This window comes from Pyxicephalus adspersus, chromosome 7, assembly GCF_032062135.1.
Source record: "Pyxicephalus adspersus chromosome 7, UCB_Pads_2.0, whole genome shotgun sequence".
Lineage (NCBI taxonomy): Eukaryota > Metazoa > Chordata > Amphibia > Anura > Pyxicephalidae > Pyxicephalus > Pyxicephalus adspersus.
The window spans coordinates 48,293,163-48,320,975 of NC_092864.1; the positions used below are offsets into that span (position 1 = coordinate 48,293,163).

The window sequence follows — 27,813 nt, forward strand, 5'->3', positions numbered from 1 at the left end:
TCAGAGATCATGAATCTCTTGACACTTGGCACTTTCATCTCTCTATGTAAGTTTTACTTGTTGTCTGCATTTTCATTGTGAAACTCTGCTTTACAATTTTCATGGTGATTTTTCCTACCTAGGCAAAAAGTTAACAAAAAATATAACTTTGTACTAGACAGTGGCACATTGGTACTAAAAAGAATCCAATGGGGAACCTAGCTCTGGTGATAACTATCAAAGTTGAAATCTCCGCTTTCTATTAACTTGTCACATGTCTGGAAGAGATAATGGGAACAAATGGTAAACAATTCATAATTGTGCCAAAGGTTCACATGAACAAGTCAGTAGGAAGCAAGGCATGGACGTCAGTTATATAGCAAGTAGTATCTTCAATAAAATAGGTAGACAAAAAGCAACTGAGGTGTCAGATGTACATTTTTTTTTAGGGAAGGAGGAAACAATGGTGATACCAGTTTTACCAGAAGAGAGGGAACATTTGCAACGGTGTCACAGACAGTTATAAAAAGCAGGCAGTTTTATACTTTCATAACTAAATAAGTGATGCTTTTTAAATAAATCCTGCATGGCATTAAAAAACCTGATAGGGGGCCAGGCTCCTTCATGTTCTATCCAAAACTTTACACCTAATATATTTGTACTTTAAGGATACATAATCTCTATATGTGACAATAGTCCTTGTCTATTTTGAAAACAAAATGATCAAAAGTTACTTACATAAAGAATATATCTGTGAAACAACAGGAGCTTCTGCTGCTTGGAATCATTTATTATTACTCTTTAGGGACCCTGTACACTCCATGACCCTTCTCCACAAACAAATGAAGGTGTATATAAGACTGAGCCACATTTGCTCAGCCTTATATACTTGCATAACTCGTCCATAATAAAATAAATAAAAGAGAACAAAATTATATCATACCTTATCCAAATGTTTGTATGGATCTTCGGCATCAAATTTAAAGATAAATTCGTTTTTAAATCGATTTCTATATTCATGCTGTTTAACCTGTAAAATAAAATGAACACAGATTCACTGACGGGATCCATATAGGAAATCATATATTTTTCCATGCACATCCTTTGTAAATTAAAGAAATCTGTTTTTATCTCAACACAAAAAAAAAGAAACTAAGTATATTTAAATTGCACCTATCTCACAGCTAATGCACACAGGCAGAACGAAAACATTTAAAAATCTATATTTTGATCTGATGTGAGTTATGCAGTGTTTGAATTGGAAAGAGATTAGACATAATTGAAGATAAAAGACACACGGGCCTCACCAGCGTTTTACTGAAGTGGGGCTTTAAATTATCAGATCCATCCAGAGTGCATTACCAAGAAACATTGAATTGTTATCTTTAGACAACCTTTTTTCCAAGAGTTTACAATTTCTCAGTTCAGTGAAGCTTGGCTCCAGCTTGTTATTGGAACAAAAAGAGAAAAAATCATTTGCTTCAGAGCACAGAAGCGATCTCACCTCAAAGAGGACACATTTTCTCCTGATAACGGAGACTTCATTTGCCTGCAGAGGAGACACTTCATGCTTTACTATGAATGCAATCTTCTTCAGGTTTTTCCACCTCTCTGGCAATTCCTGTGAAAGAAATGAAGCACAGATAGTTCTAAGCTAGGAATCAATAACCTGCACTGAAATGTTTTTAAATGCTGACTGTGGATTAAAAAACAATAAAAGATAAGAACTGTTGGTCTAGAAGTGAAAAAGTGACAATAAATCTGAGCGCTGGCTCGCCATAAATAGGCAGATATCTCCCTCTTTGTCTATCTTCGATATCTATGCAGCTGGGCCAAAGTTTTTTTGCCCATAGTGCAGATGCACCAACAGTCTCCATTTCCTCATAAAAAAAGAAAGAAATGTATGTCTGCTTGCACAGAGATTTCCCAATAGTCACACAGCCCAGTCTTTGCCTAATTGTAAAAGTGACACCGATGCAAGTGACACCGATGCAATGTAACATAGGTCGGGGATAAAGAGGGCATGGAAATTTGCGGAACAAAGTGAGTCAGTGGGCAGACTGGATTGTACAGTGCACAATAGTTTTGATATCCTGAAACTCTTGCACAACTTATTTTTCTGAAACTAGCATGTATTTAGGGCCTAATCATATTTATTGGGCTGCCTAATACAATGTTCATCACATGAAAAGGTGTGTGTGAACGAACCTGTAGACAGTTACAGTGTTTATATAGGGCCTGCAGTGTTATAATGCACATTGTTTGTACTGGTGCACAGGGGTGCCATACAATGTATATGGCACTAGACAGCACCAATAACACCCACTTGTTGCAGTGGTGGCCTTTTGGAAAATGTGTAAAGGTCAGGTGAATGGGTTGCATTATTACAACATACATACATATAATTGCACAAAGGTTAAGTCATCCTAAATGGAACTGTAGAACACTTTTTTCCCTTGTAACATTTCCGCAAATTAACGTTTTTGCTTTTCTTCAAATATAAGTCAGGGGGTGGATTTATTAAAGGGGTATAGGCTGTTTGCAAAGCATGTTGAACTATCCCTTTAATAAATAGGATAAAACTTTGCTGACCCTAACCATACAATCAAGTAAACTTTTCCTTACCTTTTTTTCCTTTTTCTTGCAATGTAAAAAATTCACCATGGTAAGTGACAGTGGGAATTAATTTTAGTAAATCAACCCACTGTGATAAAATAAAGTTCATTTGAAAATAACTTGTTGTACAAGGAGAATGATTTGTTGTGTTGTGACAGTTACACAGGTCACAAAATAAAATGTGAACTTTGCATCAACATTAACACTCTTCAAAGCTGTAACTGATCAAAATGTGAAAAAGTGTATTTTTAGGAATACAACGGCGGTTTAACTACTATTTGTTACCTAGCTAATTACATAGACTGTCTTATATCTCAAAATGTCAGCATGTACATTTATACAAAGCATCTGCAAAATACCAAGATTGTCATCAGATGCCTATACAGTTTGTATACTTTTTATTTGCACTTGAATTGTGTTTTAAAATTATACTTTTAAAGCCAGTCACTAATAAATCCCTATGTGTTCGTGTGCACTCCAATCCTTTCTAATGCCCCATAACAAAATTATATGGTACCAGGAAAAAAAAAGAAAAATAACAAAATGGTGGAACTGCAACGTTTAAAAAAAGGTCTGAAAACTATATGCAAAACATATGCTTCCAAAGTAAGAATAATTAATAAAATGGCAAAAAGTTAGCACCAAATCTTGAGAGTTTTGTGAAATATCACTCAACATGCATTGAAGTTACCAGGAAAGAAAAAACATTTGGTGGTGATTTGAGGGCAATGAGCCCATTGAATAGAGTGAAATATCCTGAGCCTTTCCTTGCGTCAACAAACAGATAACTTCACAATTTTACATTTTTACTGAAAACAGACAATGATAAAAAAGTAAGTTAAAAAATGAAACCAGCACTACGCAAATAATGATGAAAAAAAAAATAAACTACCCTAAATGCATTGCTAAAAATCTCACATTATACCCATTAAAAAATATAGAATGTGTTCATTTTCCAGAGTATTAATAATATTATTATTATTATTATTATTAATATTAATATTAATAATAAACTGGATTTATATAGCGCCAACATATTACACAGCGCTGTACATTAAATATGGATTGCAAATGACAGTCAGATACAAACAGTGTCACAGGAGGAGAGGACCCTGCCCTGAAGAACTTACAATCTAGGAGGTGGGGGGAATATAAATAGCTTATTGACTGAAATTGTGCTCCACCAAAATTTAGCCAATGGTAGACCAAACTTTGCCAAAAACCCTCCTGACCGCACACTTTAATTGGAATTATTATTATGTACAAAAGTTTATAAGGCCTTTTTTTCCTGTATGCTTCAGCTAGTACAGTAAAACCAGTCTGTCCTTTAAAATTCAGCTGTTTCATGGTAGAAAAATAGCATGCTTTTAGTTTATTCCAACATTCATCTGTGTATGAAACATATGACAGCAAATAGATAGTGTAGAAAATCTTTTCATTTTTTTTTTTTTTTTTACATTTACCTTTTGCATGTTTGAATTTGACTTCTACGAATACACTAAAAGCGCATACAAATGAGACAGAGCAATTGTACAGGGGAGAGGCAGGCAATCGCAATCCTGGAAATTCAGCCTTTGAAAGGATATTACCATACTGAAACATGTTTTCACGGGAGGTAGTTAATCGGTATGGGAGAGATCTCAATTCAAAAGCACGTAATCAGTTTCAAAGGTCAGTCGCTAAGTTAGCGGCACAGCGTAGGTCTGTACATTTAGTAAGAAATTAGACACCAGAAACCTTCATCCCTTTCTGTGAAAAAAAAATGCTTTACACAAGGCTTAACTCAGTAGTAAAATTGAGCCCATACAATTTAAAGCAATTTGATATAATTAGTAAAATAACCTTGACGTCTAATGAGGTATTCTTCTCCTCTCTGGGGCTCACAGTGTTTGTGCTCATGGGCTCAGATTTTTTAGGCACAGGAATTTCAATGCTTGGAGAACATTCAGTTATATTATTATTTTTTTTATGCTGGTTTCCACCTCATCTGGAATTTGTCCATCACATTTTACGATGGAAAAAAAGGTGACATTTTAAAAGTGTTGAACGTTTTGTCACCGACTTAAATACGAGGGAAATATAGACAGGTATGAGATGGAAGAGAAGGGTATTTTGAATAAATGGACTTCACATTGTACTGCACAAGAATAGGAATGAGCTTGGTGTTCTTTATTTAACTGAAAGGAAGGGGATGTGTTTTTTCTGAAGCTATGTTCCAATGTGACATTTTGTTTTTATTTTTATTATAATACTAAAAAAATGTGTATTGGATTGAATTGGATTGTTTTTAATCGTCATTTTTATTTAAAGTCCAATTGCAGCCCAAACTTTTGTTTGGCTTCAGGCTTCGGAAGGGTAACTGGCTTACAGAATTACACCAAAGAGTGGTAAAGCTCAGTCGCTGTGAAGTCATACCTGTACCTGTACATACCTGTGCAAGTACAGCTGTCCCCATATAAACTGATATTTAATATTTAGGGTATTGATATTTATAGTTAAATATGTTTTGATATTTATTTGTAGTTAAAAGACGGCTTGTGAAATCTGAACTGATATACAGATTTGTTCATAATGGTAAACCTTTGGTATTTTCAAAAACATATCAATATAAAGTTGTATAAATCTTTCAACATATCTATACATTTAGGCTACGTACACACAAGGCTAGTATCAGATGAGAATCTGAGGTGCGTACAGCGCTTCTCCAACATCATTCATGGATCTGTCCTGGCGGATCCACAGAAGAACGACTGTAATAGACATGAAGGGGAGTAAGAGCGGTAGGGTGCCGTTCGTTTGTTCTGTCCCCTCCCTTCTCCATAGAGCAGAACAGCATTTTAAGTACAGCGCTCGTTCTTGCATCTTTCAGTCTTTTATCGTTGGAAAGGAGGATCGTGAAAGATCCTTCCCAATGACAAAAATCTAACGTGTGTATGCAGCCTTAGTCTTTAAAGGAGGAGCAGTGAATTGCAGAAAGTTGGAATGTGGCTATAGCCTTACTGATGACAGAAGTAGAGTGTTAGAAAGCTTTCAATCAGAGGCAACATATTAAAAAATGTCACATATGTGCCAGGAAAGTACCAACTGGTGGTCCATTTTATTTAGATGGCACATACTGTTTGCCATTGAGAATTAGTTGCAACATTTTGTTCAGCTCTTTGTATTATTTTGTCCACTTTCTATGTATGTATTTATAGGTTTTGTGTGTATTTACATTTATTTTAGATATACGCACAATCTTTTGTTCAGGTTGTGTTTTCATAATGAACTATATTATTTGAAAAAATACAATACTGGTATATTCAGCAGTCAGACTTTCAAAAAGTATTCTATCTTAACACAATCTATTTTCTGCACATGTCGAAAAGTTTACTAATTATAAAAGAAATATTTTGTGTCAGTTTGCCTGAAGAATTTGAGATTTGTACTTGCTTGACGTTATCAAGTGACAATGGCATTCACATTATTGCAATTACAGGGTTTTTGGCTCAATTCATAATGCGAGAACCTTCTTTTTTGCCCAAAAAGACGGGGGAAAATGGTTCAATTCAACCCAGTGCTCAATTACTTTAAATGTTAGTAACTCCAACAAGGTAGGACAATTCAAAGACTATTACAATAGTACTGTTCAAAATGAAATAACAGTAATCCCATTTTTGCTGTGATATTTAAAAAGGTTTGTGGCAGGAATTTAAAGTGCTTTTTGCAAGCCGACTGTATAACTGGTTTTCAAGTAATCAAAGGACGAGGGAGGGAATAGAAAGGATTTCAGAAGTGGTAATTCAAAAGCAGCGTATGAACGTACATTTCTAATGAGGACATTTATTTTATTATAGATTTTAGTTTATAAATGACATAACCACATTACTAGTGTCTGTTGACAACTATCTTACCAGTGCTAAAAAAATCAGTCACTGGCCATATAATAAATATGTGATGTTTAATTTGTATGGGCAGTAAGTGGGTGTATTATAAACAGAGACAAAAATAGTTATAGCAAACTGTCATTATTATTTGACTTTTGTTTAGCTCCTAAATTGATATATAAAATATCTTTGCCAAAGCCCACATGTTTCTGGGGGTCTGTAGGACCCACTTTTTCGGGTGTTAAAAAAAAATACAAAACATAACAAATGAGCTTTAATAAATTAGGCCCAATTGCTTAATCATTTATATTTATGCCTGAGTCTCACCATATAATATCTACAGACATTTACAGGTTGGCAATGATCAAACCTACCTGTTTGTCTTAAAAGGATTATTGGTCAAGTAGATCTAAAGCAGCCTAATCAACTGTGATAATGGCCATGTCTTGTACATTCATTACAATGTGGCTTTGCAGGGTAACAGAACATTTCACCTTGTCTTGTAACCTTTTAGTGGTAATGTATACCCAACACCCTTCAAATGTTTTCTGGCATTCATTTAGAAGACTAGACTATATTTTTCTAGGTAAAAATATATAATGTCTCATAAAGAACACTACTGCTGGCATTCAACGTCATATTTCATCTGCAGGTGGCAGAGGTAAAAGTAGTAGTGGGGTTTGCTATAGTTCTGGACAAAGTCCTTCCAAGGGATGACTAGCAAGGGAAACCAGCACTGTTTAGCAAGGTAGCATATATAAGATTAGACTACACACTCTTAGTCAATTATCTCTTTTGAAATGTGGATTTGTCATTGTATAGCTATGTGCATTTTTATAAGTAATATTTATAAAAGGAAAACTTCCATTTGAGAACAATAAATTCATTTAGTTTACACTTTATTTATTTTAATGGTAATGGATTGTACCACTAATTTTTACTTGGTTTAAATTACACGAAGAGGAGGGAAGTCTTAGGAAGATAGTATAGTCACATGGTTTAGGGAAAGGAGAGAACAAAGTGGACTGAGATAGAAAAACACACTTGATCATGTTAAAGAATGCAGTATAGTAGCCTTGTACTGTATGTGGAACAATAGAAGACTTTATTGGAAGGATTTAGGTAGTCAATCCATCACTGAGGGAGTAGAATTATTACTTTGTCAGATACGTAAAGCAGGACATACACTGTATCAGATAGTAAGGGTCAATATAACATTAAACAAACCTGACAATCCAAACAAATCCTGATCCACAACTACTAGCACGTGCCTCCAATCAGCTGTGACCGCAGGCGTACTACAGAACTCATATGACCTCTCAATGGAGAATCTCCATTGAGAGGTCACATGAGTTCAGCTGTGCCCACCCAGGTTCCCACGCTCCCTGGGGCTGTACATATCAATGATAAGAACAAGCCCAGGGAGCATGGGAACCTGCAGTCACAACTGATTGGTGGCACGTGCCTCCAATCAGCTGTGACCGCAGGCATACTACTGAACTCAAATGACCTTTCAATGGAGAATTTTACATTGAGAGGTCATATGTGTTCAGCTGTGACCGTCCAGGTTCCCACGCTCCCTTGGCTGTAATTTATTCTTCTTGGCTGTAATTTGATAAGTATAGCCCAGGGACTGTGGGAACCTGGATCGTGGATTTGCAAAATCGGTTTAGCAGACCCGTTGGAAGTTTAAGGAAAATTTCGCAAGACTGTTCTCGCTCATCCCTAATGGTGTGCAGCCTAAAGAATGAAGATGAAGGTAAGCACATATAGGAACCAATGTAAATTACTTTTATATTCTCCTTTTACCTAGGCCTAATATAAAAACATGATAATGATAAAAATTATTTTTGGAAAAGTAAGGATAATTGAATGTTCCAAGGTGTAGGGCACTCTTTTTAAAGACCAAAAGAATTTTACTTACTTCCAGTTGTGTAGAGATATGCTCAGGCAATTGCTGTCCATTAGAACGCAGGAGCTCAGATGTAGCTTTAAGATATCGGAAGTTATCCTCTGTAGACAGCCTGTCTCTTATTGCTAACAAATGGCCCATAGTTTCCACCAAGCCCTCATAGTCTTCTGCTTTTACTTTTTTACCTAAACCCTTCTCAGTTCGGTGAATAAATTCATCAAAGTCATTAACGCTGCAAAGAAATGGTAATATAGTTTAGAAAGGAATTGGCTATTATCATGCTGTCTTGGTGTTATTTGTCTCTGGCATCCACCACCCAACTTTTGTGAACTTTTTCTGTCTGTCAGTATAAGCCATTTTATACAAATACATATCACAAACAATATACAAAAAGGTAGTCCCGGGTTAAGGACATCCGACATACGGACGACTCCTAGATACGAACAGGGCTTCCCTGCTCGCTTCTATGCATGACGAGGCTTGGAGGAGGGAGGGGGGGCGGTTTGCAGAAGAAATCTTTTGCTAAACACAGCTGAGGTTGTGTGTGATCTTAAGAGTGGAGCTGATCTGTAACATCTTGTAACTCTTTAATTAACAAGACAAACTCTGCAGTTGTTTCTTTTGGCACTACAAATCACAGCTTGCTCCAGAAGTTAATGAATGTCTAGGCTCCATAAAGTTAACAAACCAATGAATTACCAGTGAGGAATTCCCACTCAGTACAAAGTTCCATGTAAGAAAAATCAAGGATTTCATAGGAGGAATCATACACTGAGAAAGTCTCTCCTATCCTGCTCACCTCATTGACATGGAAAAAGTAAGCAAATTAAGAGTTCTGCCTGCACCTAAACCTTCCTGATCTACAATACCTAAATGTTCCAGGTACCCCATTGAAGCCAGAGACACTAGCTAATTAACAGGGTTACCTGCATTAGAAGAATGTCACCAACTAATATTCCTATTAGCACAGATTTCCCTTTGTTGCATTGCTGGACACAATTTAGGGTAATACCTAGAGGTGGAAAAAACTAAAAGAATGTGTTTTGTTTTTTTTAAAATGTGGACCACAACAAGTTCTTTTGAATTACAATTATAGGAGAAACCTAATGTGTTATTTCCAACACAATATGATTAAAAAATAATAATAGGGTTACCTGCATGTAACAAGATTAAGCAAGTGGTCTTTAAACATTAAGCTCCATCTTTTGATAGTGTTCATGAGTGAAATTTTGAAAGGTTTCATGTCAACCAAGAGCCAGCCATTAAATGTTCTTTCAATCTCAAATTTTTCAACTTCGTGGTACAGCGACTCATAAATATTGATCTATACACAGAAGATAAACAAATGGTCAATAGTGGTGTAACATTAACTTCTGGTACCATAGACAGGCAAGGGTAGTCCTAATTTAACCAGCAAACTGATTGTGTCTTCTTCTGTGGACACTGGGATCATTTTATACTCTGTATTCACCATATTTGCTTGACCATAGGGACAGTGTTAACAAAGTAGGAAAAAATCATCCAAGATGAGTTGATTATCAAAATTTTGCAATGAGAGTCTATACAGATGGTGCAGTGATGTAATGGAACAGAAGAGTGGTACAAAAACATACTATTTATAATTTATTGTGCATTTCATTAATATCTCTGTAACACTATATGGATTTATGGAGACAGTGAACATACTGAGTTCTCCACAAAGGCTAAAGATTCCATCTACAACATCCGTCATACTCCTGCTATTTCCTGAATGTTCTTCTTCATTTAATGCCAATTACGCAAAAGAACAGGGGTTATATACATTTTGGTGTATGATGGTTTTCAAGTTAAAACAGAAAGATGATGTTCAGCTTCAGGGCGACCGTTAGCCGTGTATATCAGTACGAAGACATAATATTTTCCACTGGATGACAATTCAAATTGAGTCATTTTGTTTCAGCGGCGCTTTACCTGTTTCTTGAAGTGCTCTAACTGCGGTGCACATTCCTGCAATTCATAATCTGCATACAATTCCATCTCTTCGGCGCTAAGAAACCGACCGTACTGGAGGAACTGCTTCATGAATTCCGTTTTATCATCCGTCCACAAATAGCTGTACTTTTTAAAGTGTTTCTGATACTCTTTCACATTAACAATGGTCGAGTGCACCCTTCTCATAATTTCTCCATGCATTTCTTTCAGCTCCTCCATCTCATCAACATCCAGCTACATGCAAAAAATAAAAATGAGTTGTGTGTGAAAAAATGCGATTTTTGTTCCCTATAAGGAAAGAAATAGAGAAAAGCCTGGGGTTGGAAGAAGAAAGGACTAAAAGAAAAAGCTTTCAATTTGTGAAGTGATCAGCCATGGCTCATATAGGATATGGTGGTTGCATATCAACCTGGAATAGTCTAGCATACAACTATTAGCACTTTGTGTTGAACTGGTTGGTGAATAATGTTGAAAAATGTTCAACTGTTCATTCTTCTAGCAGGCAGTAGCATAATCCTGATCCAACAGTTTGATTTCTTTTTGGCCTATGATATGTGCAATATACACATTACAACTTCTGTATTGAATCAATACAATGCAAACACAGTGTGGAGCTTTCCTCCTGCTGTTCATCATTGGTAAATTGTATAGGGAAATGAGAGTGGGTTTATTTCCATTTGTGATGTCATACCATTCAGTAAGACGATGACAAAAAAAAGCTATGTCTACACAGACATTTTTAAAAATGCATTTAAACGTTCCTACGGCATTTATATGCGTTTTTATGCACTTTTATTATCGTTTTGAAGCTTGCCTTTAAAACGTTGGAAAACGTCTTTGCCGCGTTTTCACACGTTTTTCCGTGTTTTTAATGCGTTTATGCTTTACGTGCTTATAAACACAGGAAAACACCCCATTTAAATCAATAGAACCGCTTACCCACGTTTCCTGCATTTTTGGGCGTTTTCCAGAGCTATCTCTGCATTTTAAATGTTTAAACGTTGCAAGCAATGGTATAGATAACGCTCATAAACGTGCCACAAGGAAATGTCCTGGTGTAGATTAGCTCATTGGAATGCATGGGAATTTCAAACATGAGCTTTCAAAAAGCCTCAGGTTAAACGCTGGGGAAAATGTCCGTGGAGACCAAGGCTAAGCAAGAGATGGCAAGCTGGGTAACAGCTTATAACAGAACAGAAGAATGGGAAATAGACAGGATAAGCAATATTTTATGTTTATACTACAGAAACATGTCCTAATAAAAGTTCACTTGCATATGTAGCAACAGTGTAATATTTGTACAGGTAAATATTTATACATTCAAGAATTTGTGTATTCCCAACAAACCCCACAGGTAAAGCTAAAGGCTACATTTTAACTTTAACAAATAACTTGTCCAATTTGTTCCCTTTTGTCCTATTTGCTCCCACTAGTATCTGTTTAATAAGTGAAAAAAGCTTCTTGTTAAGGACTCATGAGTCAGTAGAGAATTGTGCTATGGTTTCTGCATGCTTCTAAAGCTGGGTACATATGTACAAACGTACAGTTATAGTCGTTGGAAAAGATCTTTCACGATCCTTTCCAATGACTAAGCACTGCACGATGCATGAACAAGTGTTGTACATAAAGAACTGTTCTGCTCTATGGAGAGGGGAGGGGGGAGCGACGGAGTGGTACCCTGCTGCACGCTCTCTCGCTTACCTTGCATTAGGAATGTTTGCCATCGTCTATGAATCCGCCAGGACGGTCATTCAGACGATGGACGACTAGCGCTGTACACACGCCAATGGCGACAGCCATTGGACGTGTGTACGTAGATTAAGAGTGGAGGTGGTTGAGCAGTTTTGCAAAACTCAATGCCGTGTGTTGTCAGCCCATACAGTACTTTTTCTGTATTTGAAGGTTTGTAAAGAAATCGAACATGAGGACATGTGCATATATTAATAAGATCTGTTATCTAGTTAACAATACAGACACTTATATATAGTATAAAATGCTAAAACATACCTGATAGGTCTGCTGCCCTAAGTGTATAGCAACACGTGGAATAAATGATGCAATACGATATGTATCCTGAAGCAAACCCTCTATAATGTTGTACAAATTTCCACTTGTCTTCTTGTCCAATGAAGGGACAAAGCTCATTTCAACTCCATTAAGAAGGAGTTCCACTTTAAACAGAGGGTTTCTTAGGCAGAACTCTGTATTATCAGTCAAGTACTGAACAGAACACTTCACTGCTTGGAACAAACCTTCCAAAATCATGTGGTCTATGTACTCTGTGTATGACTTCCATTTATCAGAGAGAGAATCTGCTTTAAAAAGCTCCTGATTGTGCTGATAAAACAATACAATAAGTAAATCAGCATCAGATACATATTATCATGTTATGAGCATGCTTGTTAAATACAAAGTATGTGTGCATCTATTACAGAGGGGTCACAATAATATATTATTATTATTATTTTTATTATTATTATTATTATTATTAATGATAACAAACAGGATTTATATTCTAATTTATATTCTAATTCTATTTATATTCTCTTCTTCCAACATATTATACAGCAGTGTGCATTAAATAGGGGTTGCAAATGACAGACAGATACAGACAGTGACACAGGAGGAGATAAGGACCCTGCCCCAAAGAGCTTACATTCTAGGAGGAGGAGGAAGTAGCACACAATAGGAGGGGTAATATAATTACTGTATTCTTTTTTCATACCCAAAAGGATTACATAAACTTTGATTTTAGGTATCATTCAGAGTTGGAATTCAGTTAAAAAAAATCTCTGCAATGGGGCTTTTTCTTCCCTACTGGAATATAATTGGGGTCAAAAAAGCTTCTTGAGTACTAAGAACTAACTTCTATTGTGAACTTTGTGGATGATATGCTTCACAGTGCCTGAAGCTATATGCTAGAGGTAAATGAAGGCTGTTTAAAACTTAATTAACTGCTTTTTAAGACTATGCAACTACTTTGAAGTCCATAGCATGGCCTCTATTTACTACAAAATGTATAATATAGATGTGGGGGTAAAATATGATTGATGAATGATGATATGATTATGAATGATGACATTTAGAGTATTGCTTGAAACAAATATTTTGCAATTGACTTAAAAAGCTCAGTGGCTAGCACTCTGACCTTTGCAGTGCTAGGTCCCAGGTTTGAATCTTAGCCAGGACACTATTTGCAAAGAATTTGTATTATCTCCTCATGTTTGCATAGGTTTCCTCCCACATCTCAAAAATATGCAGTTAGGTCAATTGGCTTCCCAACAAAATTGACTTCAGACTGTAAAAAAGACATATGAGTATGGTAGGGACATTAGATTGTGAGCCCCTTTGAGGGACAGATAGAGACATGACTAAGGACTTTGAAGCGCTGCGTAATATGTCGGCACTGTATAAATATTGTGTAACAATAATAGATTTTATGCAATGTGTAGGTTATGGTGCAGCTCATACCTTGAGAAGAGCTTGAATCTTCTGCCCCACATCTTCAGCAATACTATACTGTTTACCCATTCTGTCTTTATCACCCAGACTCTTTCCTTGCCTGCTGCCAATTAAATTGTTTTCACGCAGTTTATTTATCAGATTGTGCATGACCTCCACATTTTGCTTGGCTTTTAAAATTCTGTTGTCTAAGTTGTACACCAAATCTCTGGCTTCTTCAATGTAATCATCCAGATCTGGCATCTGCCAAGTAAGAAAACTAAGGGCAGGCTCTAGCTTTTCATAAATCTGCTGGAGCTCCTCATGTATCAGTTCTTTTTCCACTTGCAAAATTGTCTTCTGAAGTCTGTTGAACCACTGTGCTATGAGATCCAGGTTTCCAATATGCTGGTGCAGAAAAACAAAGAATGTGTTACAAATGTATTTTATGGAAATAACTGGGAACTCAATACAATGTTCACCACTTTTTTTCTCAAATATTTAAAATAGAGAGCCTGTGCAACTGATATTTCACTTTTATATAACACCCAGTGGATTCATTTACTTCACATGGGAATATAAATTTGGGATCCACTCTACCAACCTTCTCTCCTTTCTCTCTGTATTACGAATAACTGGAAACGTCAATAGAGAAACTGAGACCTTCTATGCAGGGTGCTGTAGGAGGGAATACTTTGGTAATTAAGGACAAAGCCACTAGAGATCTCAAATCATAAAACACATGGAGGATGATAAAAACTGGGGCTTATAAGCTTCTACCAAAAAAAGGTATTAATATATTGGGGTGGACCAGTTTTCTAAAGAATCAACCCAGCCACCAAGAAAAAATCCATTGTGCTCCTTTTTTATTACCAATGTGGAAATTTAGCAGACATTCAATTATTAAACTGGCCCCAACCATATAGTAACTTATATTTAATAATACAATTTTAATAAACATTTCCTAAAAAAGATTATTAGGTGTTTTTTTAAAACTCACTTTCCAAAGCATGTTTCTAGTAATCCTTGTGGGAAGCTTGTGTATAACTGTATAACAATCTCCACTAGCAAGACAGCTGTGTACCTCACAGCTGCTGGTCTTGGCACAGAACCCCCAGAAAATCCTTCAGAAGGCTACAGCTCATGTATAGATCTCATAGTCAGTAGCAGTATTTCATATATATATATATATATATATAATTATATATATATATATTTGGTACATTGGAAATATATATATACATAAGTAACATGTATAGATGGCTACTGACTAGGTACATTGGACAAAAAATATATATATTTTTTTATATTTTTACATATTTTATTCCAAAAAATAAGCTTTATTAAATTTATATAAATGTATTTATTAAATTTATATACATTTCCAATATATATATATGTTTTAGTGTCATGTTGAGAGAAGCTTTTAATAAATTACCTTTTGAAATGTCTTTCTTTTCACATACAAGCTTTTTGCCATCTCTGGTATGTTTGAAAAATGTAGGAACTGCAGATATTTTACTTCCCGGAGAATAGCTGCTAACTGGTTGTAAAAACAAAACAAAAAAAAGTGTTATATTACATTTTAGATTCTACAATGAATCCACACAAATTAAAGGAAAAAGGTTCTTTTCAAGAGTGGAATAAAATATTTATATGCTGACATTAGAAGTAACTGTACAGTTTCTGTTACTGTTTTTTTCTACATTTTTGTCATTTCGTAACCCCTAATTAAATGTTAGTTTAAAGACTGGCAAATACAGTAACTTAAAATAATTTGGATTCCTAGTAGCCTGGCATTTGTCATGTAGGCTCTGGAGCAGAAACTGGTTTATTAAGGTCCCTCGGGTCACAATAATGTCCACAGTCCAATATTCAGTAACAAGACAAAATGGAAATGGTCACAAAAATGTCATACATTATTATTATTAATAATAAACAGGATTTATATAGCGCCAACATATTACGCAGCGCTGTACATTAAATAGGGGTTGCAAATAACAGACAGTGACACAGGAGGAGGATTAACTGTGATTGCTAAATGTTTCCCAATATCCCATGACTCGACTGGAAGCTTGCTGATTCCCCCCACTAATGGGAAGATAAAGTAAAATTAGAAAGGTATGATTGATTACAGTTCACCAAAACAGATGCTAAACTTTAAAATCAATTAATATGTTCATGGCCCACAAGAGATTTTTTAGGCTTTAAAGTTTGTAACATAACATAATACGTTTTTATAATAAAAGGCAAGTTCCTTTATTTGCATCAGATTAAAAAATGAAATGTTACAAACTTTGAAATAAAAAATCCCAAAAGTGGGCCATAAACACATTTTATTGATGAAGATGAAGTAAAATCAATGAAAATGAGGATTTGGGCCAGCTGTAGTTACCTGCAGTGTGGTTTGCCTCTCTCAGCCACATTGCAGCAGTTTGCTGTGTGCCCAGGAGCTGCCAGTGTGGTGGGTTTACACACCGGGCCCAAAAGGGCTCCTAATCCTGCCAGAAATCTTGTGAGCCCTTGCTGTTATCAGTAAGCTCTGTTCCCAGCCCTGGATGTTGAATACAGAACTCCCCCTCTCCATGTTTTATGTATGAAAAGAGGGAAATGTGTTCTGTAATCCTAAAACACTTCCCATTCTGATAGTAGTAATGCTGCTCCTGCATAGACATAGTACAAAGAGTTAGCACTGTCACCTAAGGACAGAAAGTGTGGTATTGACAGGCTGACTAACAGGTGAAAATAATAGTAAAAAAAAGCATCAAGAAGGAAAACTAATGCAGCCACCACATTGAAAAACCGGTAAGTGACATAGCATGCATAGCATGACAATATCATTCTTGGATTTAGATACACTTTAGAAAATATCTATACAAATTCTGATCTCATTTTTGTGGAAAGAAGTCGTATTCAACTTCCAATATCTGAACTGAACCTGGTTCTCTGCAAATACTAAATTTGAACATTACCTTTGAATTAAAATTAGTTTCATACAGTCCATGCTCATCCCGCCTTAGTATTGGCTGACCTAAATGTGATTCACACAAATCACACAGATCCTGGGTCCAGCTGGTGAATGTTTCTTCATCATGGGCATCTAAAAGTTCTATAAACTTGTTGTATTTCTCAAAAACACGATTAGCTTCATCGTTTGTTACAGATCTGCAAGGTGAACATACAAAAGGTATCACTGCACTGTGAGCCAAACACAGGAACAGGACGATGTCTGGAGGAAGTCAGCACATATATATTATACAACATGCTCTGTTTGTCAGAGACTCATTGAGATGACACTTCAAGTTTTAGAAACTGCTGGTTAAAGATTAAAATGGAAATTCAGCAAATGCTGAGGTATTCTTTAAAGTTGGAATACTTATACATAAAAATAAAAAATATTGAATAAAAAGGCTTCAGTATAAGAGTCCAAGCAAATCCCAAGCCGTACATATTCTATTTCACTAATATGCTGTAGTCATGAGGTATAACTATAGACCTATAGGCCCAGATATGGAATCTAAAACTGCCCCCCACCACCACCACTGCAAAGCATCAACTTGCAGCACAGCTCAGACTCCCCACAATGGCAAACCAACCTCAGTACAGACCCCCCACTGACAGACTACTACCAGTGCAAACCACCCCTCACTCACAGACCCGCTCTCAGCAATAACCCCTCAGTGACAGACACCCTCCAGTGCAGTCTCCCAAAGTCTTAACCCACCCCTCCCTGCAGGCCCTCTCTCAGTAGACTTCCACTCATGACAGAGTCCCCCCCAGTGCAGAAATTGCCCCTCAGTGACAGACTGCCCTCTTTATTGCAGACTCCAACTATGTGACAGAATCCTCCCAGTGATAGACCACTCAGTTCAGGCACCCTACCCAGTGAAAGGCTCCTAATTAGTGACCCCCCCCCCCAGTACAGACCCCCCTCTCAGTGCAGTGTCACCTCCTTCCCACGCAGACACCCCCTGCAGTGTCCTCCTCCTCTTAATGACAGACATGCCCCCTCAGTACAGAATCTCACCCAGTGAAAGGGCACCCCCATGCTGAAATACCCCTCAGTACAGCCCCCCTCCCTTATGACAGTGACAAATTTCCCTCCTCATTGCAAACTCCCATTCAGTGACAGACTCTCCCCTCTCAAGTGCAGATTCCCCCTCAGAGTAGACATTTCCCACAGTGGAAGCCCCATAATACAGAACCCAATTACCTCAGTGACAAATTTCCTCTGTCCCCCCAAGTGAAGGCTTTAACTCACTGACAGACATGACCCTCATTGCAGGCCCAATTCTCCTCAGTGACTGACTTCCTCCTTTCCCCATGTGTGAACGTCCACTCACTGACTCCCCCACCTCCGATATCTTCCTCAGTGATTCACTTCACTCTCTGTGCAGATTCCCCCTCATATTTTACTGACAGACCCACAGCGCGCATCTCATTGACAGACCCCCTCAGCGTCAGCCCCCATCAGACCCCAGTGACTGACCCACAATACACAACCCAGTGACAGACCACCAAGCAAACATAATACAAATGCATAGGCAAATGTGTGATAAATGCTATATTTTTTTCTATTGAAGCTTTAGCCAGAGTGAACAAATGCAAAGAAACTGCAGAACCTTCACTCCTACATGTACCAGAGATAAGGAAGTGTATTTAGATTTCAGGAGATCAGCCTAGGGTGACAACAATGCTTCTTCATAGATACTGAACGTTGTCACCCTAATACGGACAGTGTGTTACAGGTAAAAATAATGTGAAGAAATCCTGACAAAATAAAACATCTAGCCTCCACATGGTCTGGTTATTGCTATGTATTATATTATTATGTTTGGGTTTAGATACACCTAAGGAACAAAAAGTTAAACAATAAGTGAATATTTTATGTAACTTACTCATGATTAATGTGCTTGAAGAAAAGCCTTTGTTGCATTAATCTCTCTCTTAATTCCTGAGACCATTTTAAATTCCCAGCAACAACGGGCATGTTTTTATGAAGCATGCTATTTCCTTGTATAGCCTGAAACATAAATATATTTAATCATTTATTTAACATTATAAAGAATTTTTGCTATATTTTTCTTAAAATGGTCCGATATATATTATGTAACAAATCGAAAAAACAACAATCTGTATAACAAACAGTTGTAAACATAGAAAAGAAGACGAGGTGAAATACACGCCAAACATTATATATCAACATAACCAGATGAATAAAACATTAATACCATTACAGTTACCTGAGTGTACAATTTCCCTGCTTAATCAGGTTGCATGGTAACAAACTCGGGGACCTCTTAGGGTACCAGGTAACTTGAAGCGCCAAAAACAAAAAAAATGGGGGAGGGAAAAATTGAGGGGTGGGGGGGAAGGTTCAAGTTGTACACTCGTAAATTACATGCCTCCTAATACATCATACTATGTCCTGTGTGGGGAATTAAATGGATAAAAGAGAACGATCCCATCCTGTGGGCATATAGTAACCAATCCACGGTGCCCAGACTATTTGGTCATGGAGTCCACATGTAGAGCGCTCATTTTCCCATTTGTTAGAAACCAAGCCATTTTGTGCTTTACTTGCGCCACCGTCAGGGTGGAGGAGCACCAGTCCTTCGCCACTACCTTTTGTAGCAGATATGAACAAGTAAGTCAGTAGCTTCAATTGGGTATTAGTGCAAGCCAATGGTTTTAGATTTAGGAGCCCCCTCCCCATCTTAACACTGGTCTCTCACTTCCTTGAGAATAGGAAACCAGCCTGGTACTTTAAAAGCAGGGGTGAAGATAGGGAGGTGCGAAGTGACCAGTGCATGAGGGCCCTGGACGCCCCTCAACCAACAGGAACCCCATATTCACTTCAACGGGGGGGGCAAGTCAGTTCTGCACAGGGACCCATTGTTGGCTACGTACACCACTGATCAGAAGTAAAACACAAGCTGTGTATATCAAAAAGACACTTACTGCTTCTTTTTGGCTGAGATAGATCTTCTTACAGGAATTTATTTCCATTTCAAACATTGTAATAAGTTTCACATAATTTGGGCAAAACAGAGTATTGATCACAGGCCGATCTAGCAGGGTACCAAAAATCTGCAAACCCTGACAGATAACAAGGATGAAAGTTTAAATGGAACACACATGTGAAAAAAAAGAATAAAAGATTCAGATCAATTACTAACATTTAATATACGAGAAACAATCTTGCTTGTTCCACATTTATTGCAATAAGTTATGTAGCGAAATACATGACAGGTCTATACAGAAATAAATGATGGACGTGAACTGACCTAGACATAATGAGAAAGTACTATGGAGGTATGTGCACTGGACAGGCTGGTAAAGCAAGAAACTGAAGTTGGGAGTCTCCTAATCCACTAGTCCACTATATGTTTCATATAAATGTTGTGATATTTAAATGGTGTGCCTAACTTACCAAAATTCCCCCAAAAAAGGTGTACACACACATGCGCGCACAATCTTAATAATTCAGCACATGCAGTAGTGCATTACCATTCATTCTTTTTTTCCCAATAGGGCCTGTGCATAATCAGGCAAATCTGTGAATTCTGATTTTTCTGCACATTTCTATGAAATTTGTAGACTGTACATTGTATGGCACAGGCACACGGTAGTGTATACTCCTGAAGCATTGACCTGATCTTACAGATGGAGCTTGGTGTCAGGGACCCCCTGACTGACTTCGATGAATAATCCATACACATTTAAATGATCAGTGGCCACCCAATGCCTGAATAGGTTGCCTTGGAACCCGGAAAAAGTCACAATGGAGGACAAAGTGAAGAACCAGGTATGCACAGCTCTGGAGAAAGCTTGTTAGGTGATTGTGCCATTATGTAGAACTGTGTATTCTGGAAAAACCCCATCAAACACAGTGCCCAATACTATTTATGTATAATGCAAAGCATCACAACACACATTCATATCTGTGCACAGTGAGTGGTGTGCTGTAGTGCAGTGCATTTGATAATATGGTACTGGTATGCTATACATATATGCTGAATATCAACTTACTGTAATGCACTTTGGGTGCACATGGAAAAGTTTGAATCCAGTCTTAGAGCCTATTTCCACTGGATTGCATTACTGTATATCTATTCATTTTAAATATATTTGTGGTACCATGCCTTGGGGCAAGGCAACTTGTATGTATGTATTTTGTATGGGCTGCCAATGCACCCCACTGAAGGTTATAAAACAGGGGTTGGCAAACTCTGGCCTTTAGGCCAGATATGGTCTAGGCATTAGTTCATTCCGGCCTAACGCCCCCTGGCCGATCCGGCCTAATGCCAGCCGGCAACCCGCGGCTCCGGAACAAACTACCTGAGCCAAAGCCGCTGGAACTTCACTACAGGGAAAGAGATGACGATCTCACGCATGCGCACTCTTTTTTCCCTTTTACAGCCGGCTGCATCACTTGTTTTGTGCAAGATCGGGTGGTGTAGTGGGAAGAAGGAAAAAGACTGAAGATGGCAGCGTCCTGCGGTTCCACTGCGCCAGGGCAAAGAAGAATTCCGAGACAGAGCGGGACCCGATCGAGGAGTTCTCGAGCGCGATCCAGAGATCTGTGAAACTAAAGGTAAGTGTGATTTTTTTTTATTTTCACTTTAGTTCCGCTTTAATATTGCATGTATGGACTTAACACCATGCACCTCAATAATGCAGTGCATTCACTGAAGTAGAAATAGATTTTACGGTTAGCGGCACCTACATATTATATATTTAAGATGATGCATACATACAGTTTTCTGGCAATGGAAAGATTTCTATAGTCTTTGTTTTGGGTTTTTTTTCCTATTTTTCTTTTTTCAATCACCGCAATCAGTTTAAAACAAGCAGATGAAACCTTATATGCAAATAGCCTCTAAAACTATAAAAAGAGGATTAATTTGCAGACCAATGACACTCAAAATATTTATTTTGATGTGCGAAGTGTGAAAGGGGCTCTGCCAGGCAGGCTGGATCTGCCAAGGAGTGGGAGCTTTTCCTGAACAAACACACTCAGTGCTTTTCAATGGAACATGAAACCAAGCACTTCACTCAGATGCATGTCAGCTTTCATCAGGACTCAATACAAGCGGCTTGACTCTTGTGTAGATAAGGTTTCAAGCACTTTTCAGAGAGCCTCTTTATCCCCTAAAAATGAAGACACATTATGGGTGTTATTAAACTATTGTGCTGGCGTAATATGCTGATAACGTGCAGTCAATGAGCAGCCAAGCTATTTCATAACGCTTTCTCTGATTGCGTTTCCTTTGTAAAGGGATGAGATGCTGCAGATTGTTGAAGCCTTTGAATGCGGATACAGCAGGTCGCTGATCTTGCAGGCACTCTGCGCTAAACTGCTTTGTGACAATCTCTTTGTCAGCTCGGAAACATAAAAAGAACAACAAACGCCGTCCAGAAATGTTTGCTTTATTTCTCCAGGTTTGGGCATAAATTCATAACAACATAGATTTTAAAATGCTTACCATTTTACACCGAAAAGCTAAGAGCTCTATATATAATGGAGTGAATCTGACATTCACTAAACATTCTATGGTGGAAAAATTTCCAGGTCCATCAATGGCTGTGAGTCATTCTCCATGAGAGAATGTTAAAGTTTTATTAAAACTCACAATTCTGAGTCAGAAAAAAGTTGGGTATTGAACAATGATTCTGCAAGTCAATAATGGATATTAAATAATCAATAAAGGAAGTGTTCATTAAGAAGCAAATATGACATTCACCAAAAATTCACAGGATAACCATTTCCTGCTACCAGGAATTCTTTTACCTGTGATGGAAGATGCTATGTTTTGCAGGGTAGAAGCAATAGGCGAAAAAAGCTGCCTTGCTCATGGATGTTAGCATTATAATACCTGATTATAGTCAACTTTATAAAATCTCCAGTATTGCATTCAATATAGATATAGATATAGATATACAATTCAAGCTCATCCAGCATTATACATTGAAGCTACTGGATTAGGAAACATAAAACACAAGTTATCTATATAATCATGACTCTTTTCTAACAGGAAATTTCCTTTTTGACCCATAAAACCACACAGCTGTCATGTAGGGTTTCTATACAGCACAACATGCTCTGGCTTCCCCAAAGTTTGTAAGATTTTGAGCACAACTTGTGAAAGAAGTTTCCTCTTCCATAAAGAATGGTCACATCATTAACCTAATTGCCCCTCATTACTCCAGCAAGAACGATCACCTTACTAGTGCTAAACTGTGATTCTTTCATGTAACTTGCCTTCTAACTGGACAAAGACATTGATGCTGATTCATTGCCCAATGAATGATCAATGAAAAAGCTGCATTGCTGCCCTTGGAAAGGAGTGTACCTGGCTGTAAAGCATGACAGAGATGGCTGTATGCCTGGAGTTGAAGTTTAAATGTTCAAAACAATTTGCAAATCTAATACTCAGGTTTGGTAATAAAGGGCAAACTGGGCAAATATTCAGGGTGCCCCAACTGACAGATTGGCAAGGGTGCACGGAGCTGGAACAGAGATTTAATTAATGACTTAATGATGAAGTTAATTACTAAATTTTATCAAGTGCATCTCAATCTCAAACAATGATGACCAATAATTATGTCTTTCTCAAGTCCATCCTTTGTGACGATTTGTGAATAATTATTGGTATATATGACACATATTTGAAAAGTGACCATAACTGAAACACACACTAAATTGCAGGGCAAATGTGAACCAACCAATAGGAAAATAGAATAGAATTTCAACATGAAAAACATTTTTTTTCTAGGTTTTACTACAGGAAATGAGACAAGTGGGAATCCATCTGAATGTTTTTCTAGGATAACCACCACAACATATGTTAGCTGAGGGATTTTATATTCTGGTAATCACAGGTGTATAGCATCATTCATGGTCCACATGTTACAGATGGCTGCAAGACACCTTAGAGCTGCCGTGTTTATGTAAATGTTTATTATGCCCTTAACAGGCCACATTTCTGATATGGATTGTATTTTTGTTTATCATGTATTTCAATGCATTACCAAGTGCTAAGTAATACTGTGTTATAACAGCTCATTCACTTTCACACCCCAACGCAAAGAATAAACATGCACTTTATTTTGTTAATCCAACATACAGTATACAGTTGTTTCTTATCTGTGTACTGTAGTGTACCAGTATGCAATTGCGCTGCCTAAGTGCAATTGTATGCATTAATCAAGCCAATAGGGTGACTGCTTAATTTTATTTTTAAGTACCATATAACATTCCCTATCTGAGTGTGCCTTGTGGTGCACTGTAGGTATGTACGTAGGCACCCACTGCAGGGTGCCATTCTAAACACATAATACTACAACACAAACACACCTTACCATGTGTTTCCAAGCTTGGCAACACAACACAAAGGTGTGGAGTCCATATAGGGCTTAGAATAAGAGTTATTATTAATGAAAGGGTGTGGAGTAGTGTTAGGTATTAGAATAAGGTTAAGGCATGATTCTAGTTTTGGTTCTATAAAAATAAAATCCCCACTAGTGGAACTGTTTACTTTGCAAGAATTTTTTTTTGTAAGAACCCATAAACTTTTACAGTCTCCTACCTTTCCCATGTTTGGAGAAATTCTGTTTGTTTCACTATTATCTGAATGGGAGGGTATGTCTTTGATAAAAACAACATCTGTATAATATGCAGGTTGACCTGAGGAAGGCTATGGGGTCTGCATCCTTTTAGGCAAGGATAACATTACCCCTCTCCCTAGCAAAGATCATTAGTGACCCAGAGTTTAAATGAATGTGCAACATGCAGCTCACAGATAACCCAGAATAGACTGTGTTTTTTGTTAGCGTTCTACTCTGCCCAAATATTGACAAAAAACTGTACATACGTATAAGTTATTTTAAAATATGGGGGAATAACAGGGAAGAACAATTATTTGCAAATATAAAGCATTAATGATTTTGTAAAGCTTGTTTCTGAAATTTACATTTTAAACCCTTTTTCTAAGAGGCTGGGAAAAACGACATATAAAATCATAATGCCGACGTCAACAGAAAATCTCCCAAATTGTTTTGCATTACCAGTCACTAGATGTCACTAGTCTGATGATGAATATGATTAAAGTCATATCAAGCCATTATCATGACTGACACAGCCTTATAGAGTGTCATTTAACTTCTTTCTAACATAAGGAAACATTGCCCGCACCAGGTTCATTATTCTGTAATACTGAACTATAAAAGAATTATGGCCAGCACATCTGATGGATACAAGTACAGAGGTTACTTATTGTACATTGATCGAGAAATGTACACTGCATGACCAACTTTCCCAAACATTTTACCATGGAAAAAATCCAATTCAATTTAATACAGTTCACAGTAAAATAAATACAAATAAAAAAGTAAATTAAAGAATAGGGCAAACCTATTACTGGTCACCCCAAACCAATTATTTTCCAACACCCCCCTGATGTGTATATCAATAATCATGAAAATGAATTACATGATGAACATTGGAGAAATATCCCTAACAATGATAGCCAGTGAAGAAATGCCTCTTTTACATTGGTAGTGAGTGGAGAAATACCCCTTAAATTGTAAGCATTGTCCGGTAAGTCAGAGTCAGCCAACAGTGAAAATAATGCTAAAGCAGCTGCAGAGTATCACTGCTATGTGAGAAAACTTTCTCTACTATATTGTGGATGTTCTCCAAAGTGTTAGGCAAGAGTAATTAAAAATAGAACAATTCAAAATCTTTTTGGAGTTTTCCAAAAAGTATGAGGAGACACCAAGATCAAAACCGAACTGTCCTGCTTTATGGTACTACACTATATGTTACATGACAGCCCGCCACGGTGATCTGGAGGGCAAGGCTGCACAAGTTGTTGCAAGGGAAACTTCAAAAAACAATGATCATGCAGGTCCATTATTGCACAAGGGACTGGCTACTCTTTTTTGATAAAAAAATAACCTTACCTGCCTGATCATAATTTTTTAAAAATATACTGCTCTGCCCCCATTCTGCTGCCATCACCTCCCGTATCTTGAGCGGGCAAGCCGTGATGTTGTCCATTCAATCCCGGCAGCCCTGGGAGATGCCAGATTGCATGGCACATTCCCGCATCCCTTTTGTAAAAGAAGACCAGGTAGTTGAGTGTGTTTTGTTTCTTTCTGCAAGAATGGCTGGCTGCAAATTGATATTGCACAACTATACTTTGGCTTTAATGCATTCAAAGTTCCCCCACTCTTGAAATTCATTGAGTTGTTGCACCAGCTAAGACTGTATTATTCATAAAAGCTTATGCAACACAGGCCCTATCTAACTTATGTTTCAATTTTTAAATATATATACTATGTAGGAATATAGCTAAAGGAGGGCAAATTCTTACAGTTTGTTGTGTAAGAGCCACAGCCTGAGTAGAAAGACCTTTGCCCTGGCAGCATGCTTCAGAGTAAGACTCTCTGCAGAGGTCCAACACACCTTTCTGCAGAGGTCCAGCTCACATCCTGTTGAATAATGAATAGAGCTCTCAATATAAAAAGGAACATGAGCTTTACTGATTGCAGAACTATAAGTCAGACTCAGCGGGCCTGATTTAATAAAGCTCTCCAAGGCTGGAGAGGATACACTTTGAACTTGAAGCTGGGTGATCCAGAAAACCTGGAATGGATATGGTTGAGGATTCAAAACATTTGCTAGCAAATAGCAAATGACTATTCAAAACAACAAATCAATTCCAGGTTTGCTAGATCACCCAGCTTCACTGTTGAAAATGTATCTTCTTCAGCCTTGAAGAGCTTTAATAAATTGGGCCAGTAAGAGAAGTGCCAGGAAAAAGACCGCTGCTTCCATACATAGAACAAGCATCTGATTCTGGCTGTGGCTGCTTTTTTAAAGAGAACCAACTATAGGAATTTTAAACATAGGATGTATTTAGTTGACTAAACCTGAAAGATCAGTTGGACTTTAAGCCTAGCCTTTAAATAAGAAAACAATTAGAGTTCCATGAACAAAAGTTACATTTGAGAAACAAAACTCAAGAACAATGAAAGGATGAAACAATGAAAAAAAAAAAACAGCAGGCAAGAAAAAGTTCTATCAACAGGATGCTATAAAGTTGATTACATAACCATTCAGCTAGCCTATAACTACTGCCAGTATGTGATGGATTTCTTTTTTTTTAAAGAAGCTCATAATTCCCCCAAATGACTGGCAGCAGAATTAGTGGGTGCCGTAGCATAATTCTTTTGCGATTGCTGCATTTGGAACACAATCATTTTTTCCATTTTGTTTTGCGATGCCCCCGCACCAGGTAAAAGGTTAGTTACCTTCCTAAGGAGTACACATCTGATAGAGTTCAAGACACGGAGCTCCTCTGTTCTCCATAAATATACACAGCGCTGTGGTCATACCACCTGGACAGCTACTGTCCCGTCTACAATTTAATGATGATTTCAAAATGTCTCTGCAACTCTTACGGCCGCATTCGTACAGCGATTCCGCTAAAACTGTTTTTCACACAGTGGGATGTTGTCCCTGATGGCAATTTTCCCTGCTGTCATCCTTTTTATTTTCCTTATACTCCTCTTTTTACCCTTAGTGAGTACCCTTTATTATGTTGACATTGTATTTTTTACTATGTCCTCTGCATCTTTTTGGAGTTTCAGAAAACTGTTCAACTCTTTTCAGCGTTTAGACGGAGTGTCACAATCAAGCACTTTGTTCCATAAAAAAAGCCGGGCGAGATTCTCTTATATCTGCCTCGGAGCAAACTGACATTTCATTTAAAGGTAAGCAGACCATTTTATTCTCTTTAGTTTGATAATGGATTTGAGGTCACCTACCTTAAAGGCAGATTCTAGTCCATTTGATTCATCAAAAGCCAAATTCAAAATCTGGCCTAGATGGTGGTCGAAGCCATTGATTTGCTGACGGTACTTTGTGTAATCGGACAAAAATGCCTGGGATACAAAAAAGAAAAAAAGAGACATTGTCAAAAAGAAACATAATAAAGTTTAAAGATTTAGAAACCTAGA

At 37.4% G+C, this 27,813-nt stretch overlaps 1 protein-coding gene across 1 annotated transcript in view; it reads right to left on the minus strand.

Moving 5' to 3' along the window:
• Positions 1-27,813, minus strand: part of LOC140336042 (dynein axonemal heavy chain 11-like) — a 182,173-nt gene that overhangs the window by 140,031 nt on the left and 14,329 nt on the right. The window contains exons 6-17 of the mRNA XM_072419096.1: positions 27,622-27,738; positions 19,747-19,884; positions 18,684-18,808; positions 16,758-16,950; positions 15,224-15,328; positions 13,816-14,193; positions 12,352-12,681; positions 10,324-10,578; positions 9,528-9,697; positions 8,386-8,605; positions 1,484-1,600; positions 923-1,009 (exon numbers count right to left, since the gene is read on the minus strand). Of these exons, the coding sequence (XP_072275197.1) occupies positions 923-1,009; positions 1,484-1,600; positions 8,386-8,605; positions 9,528-9,697; positions 10,324-10,578; positions 12,352-12,681; positions 13,816-14,193; positions 15,224-15,328; positions 16,758-16,950; positions 18,684-18,808; positions 19,747-19,884; positions 27,622-27,738 (2,235 nt within the window). The remainder of the gene's footprint in view (positions 1-922; positions 1,010-1,483; positions 1,601-8,385; positions 8,606-9,527; positions 9,698-10,323; positions 10,579-12,351; positions 12,682-13,815; positions 14,194-15,223; positions 15,329-16,757; positions 16,951-18,683; positions 18,809-19,746; positions 19,885-27,621; positions 27,739-27,813) is intronic.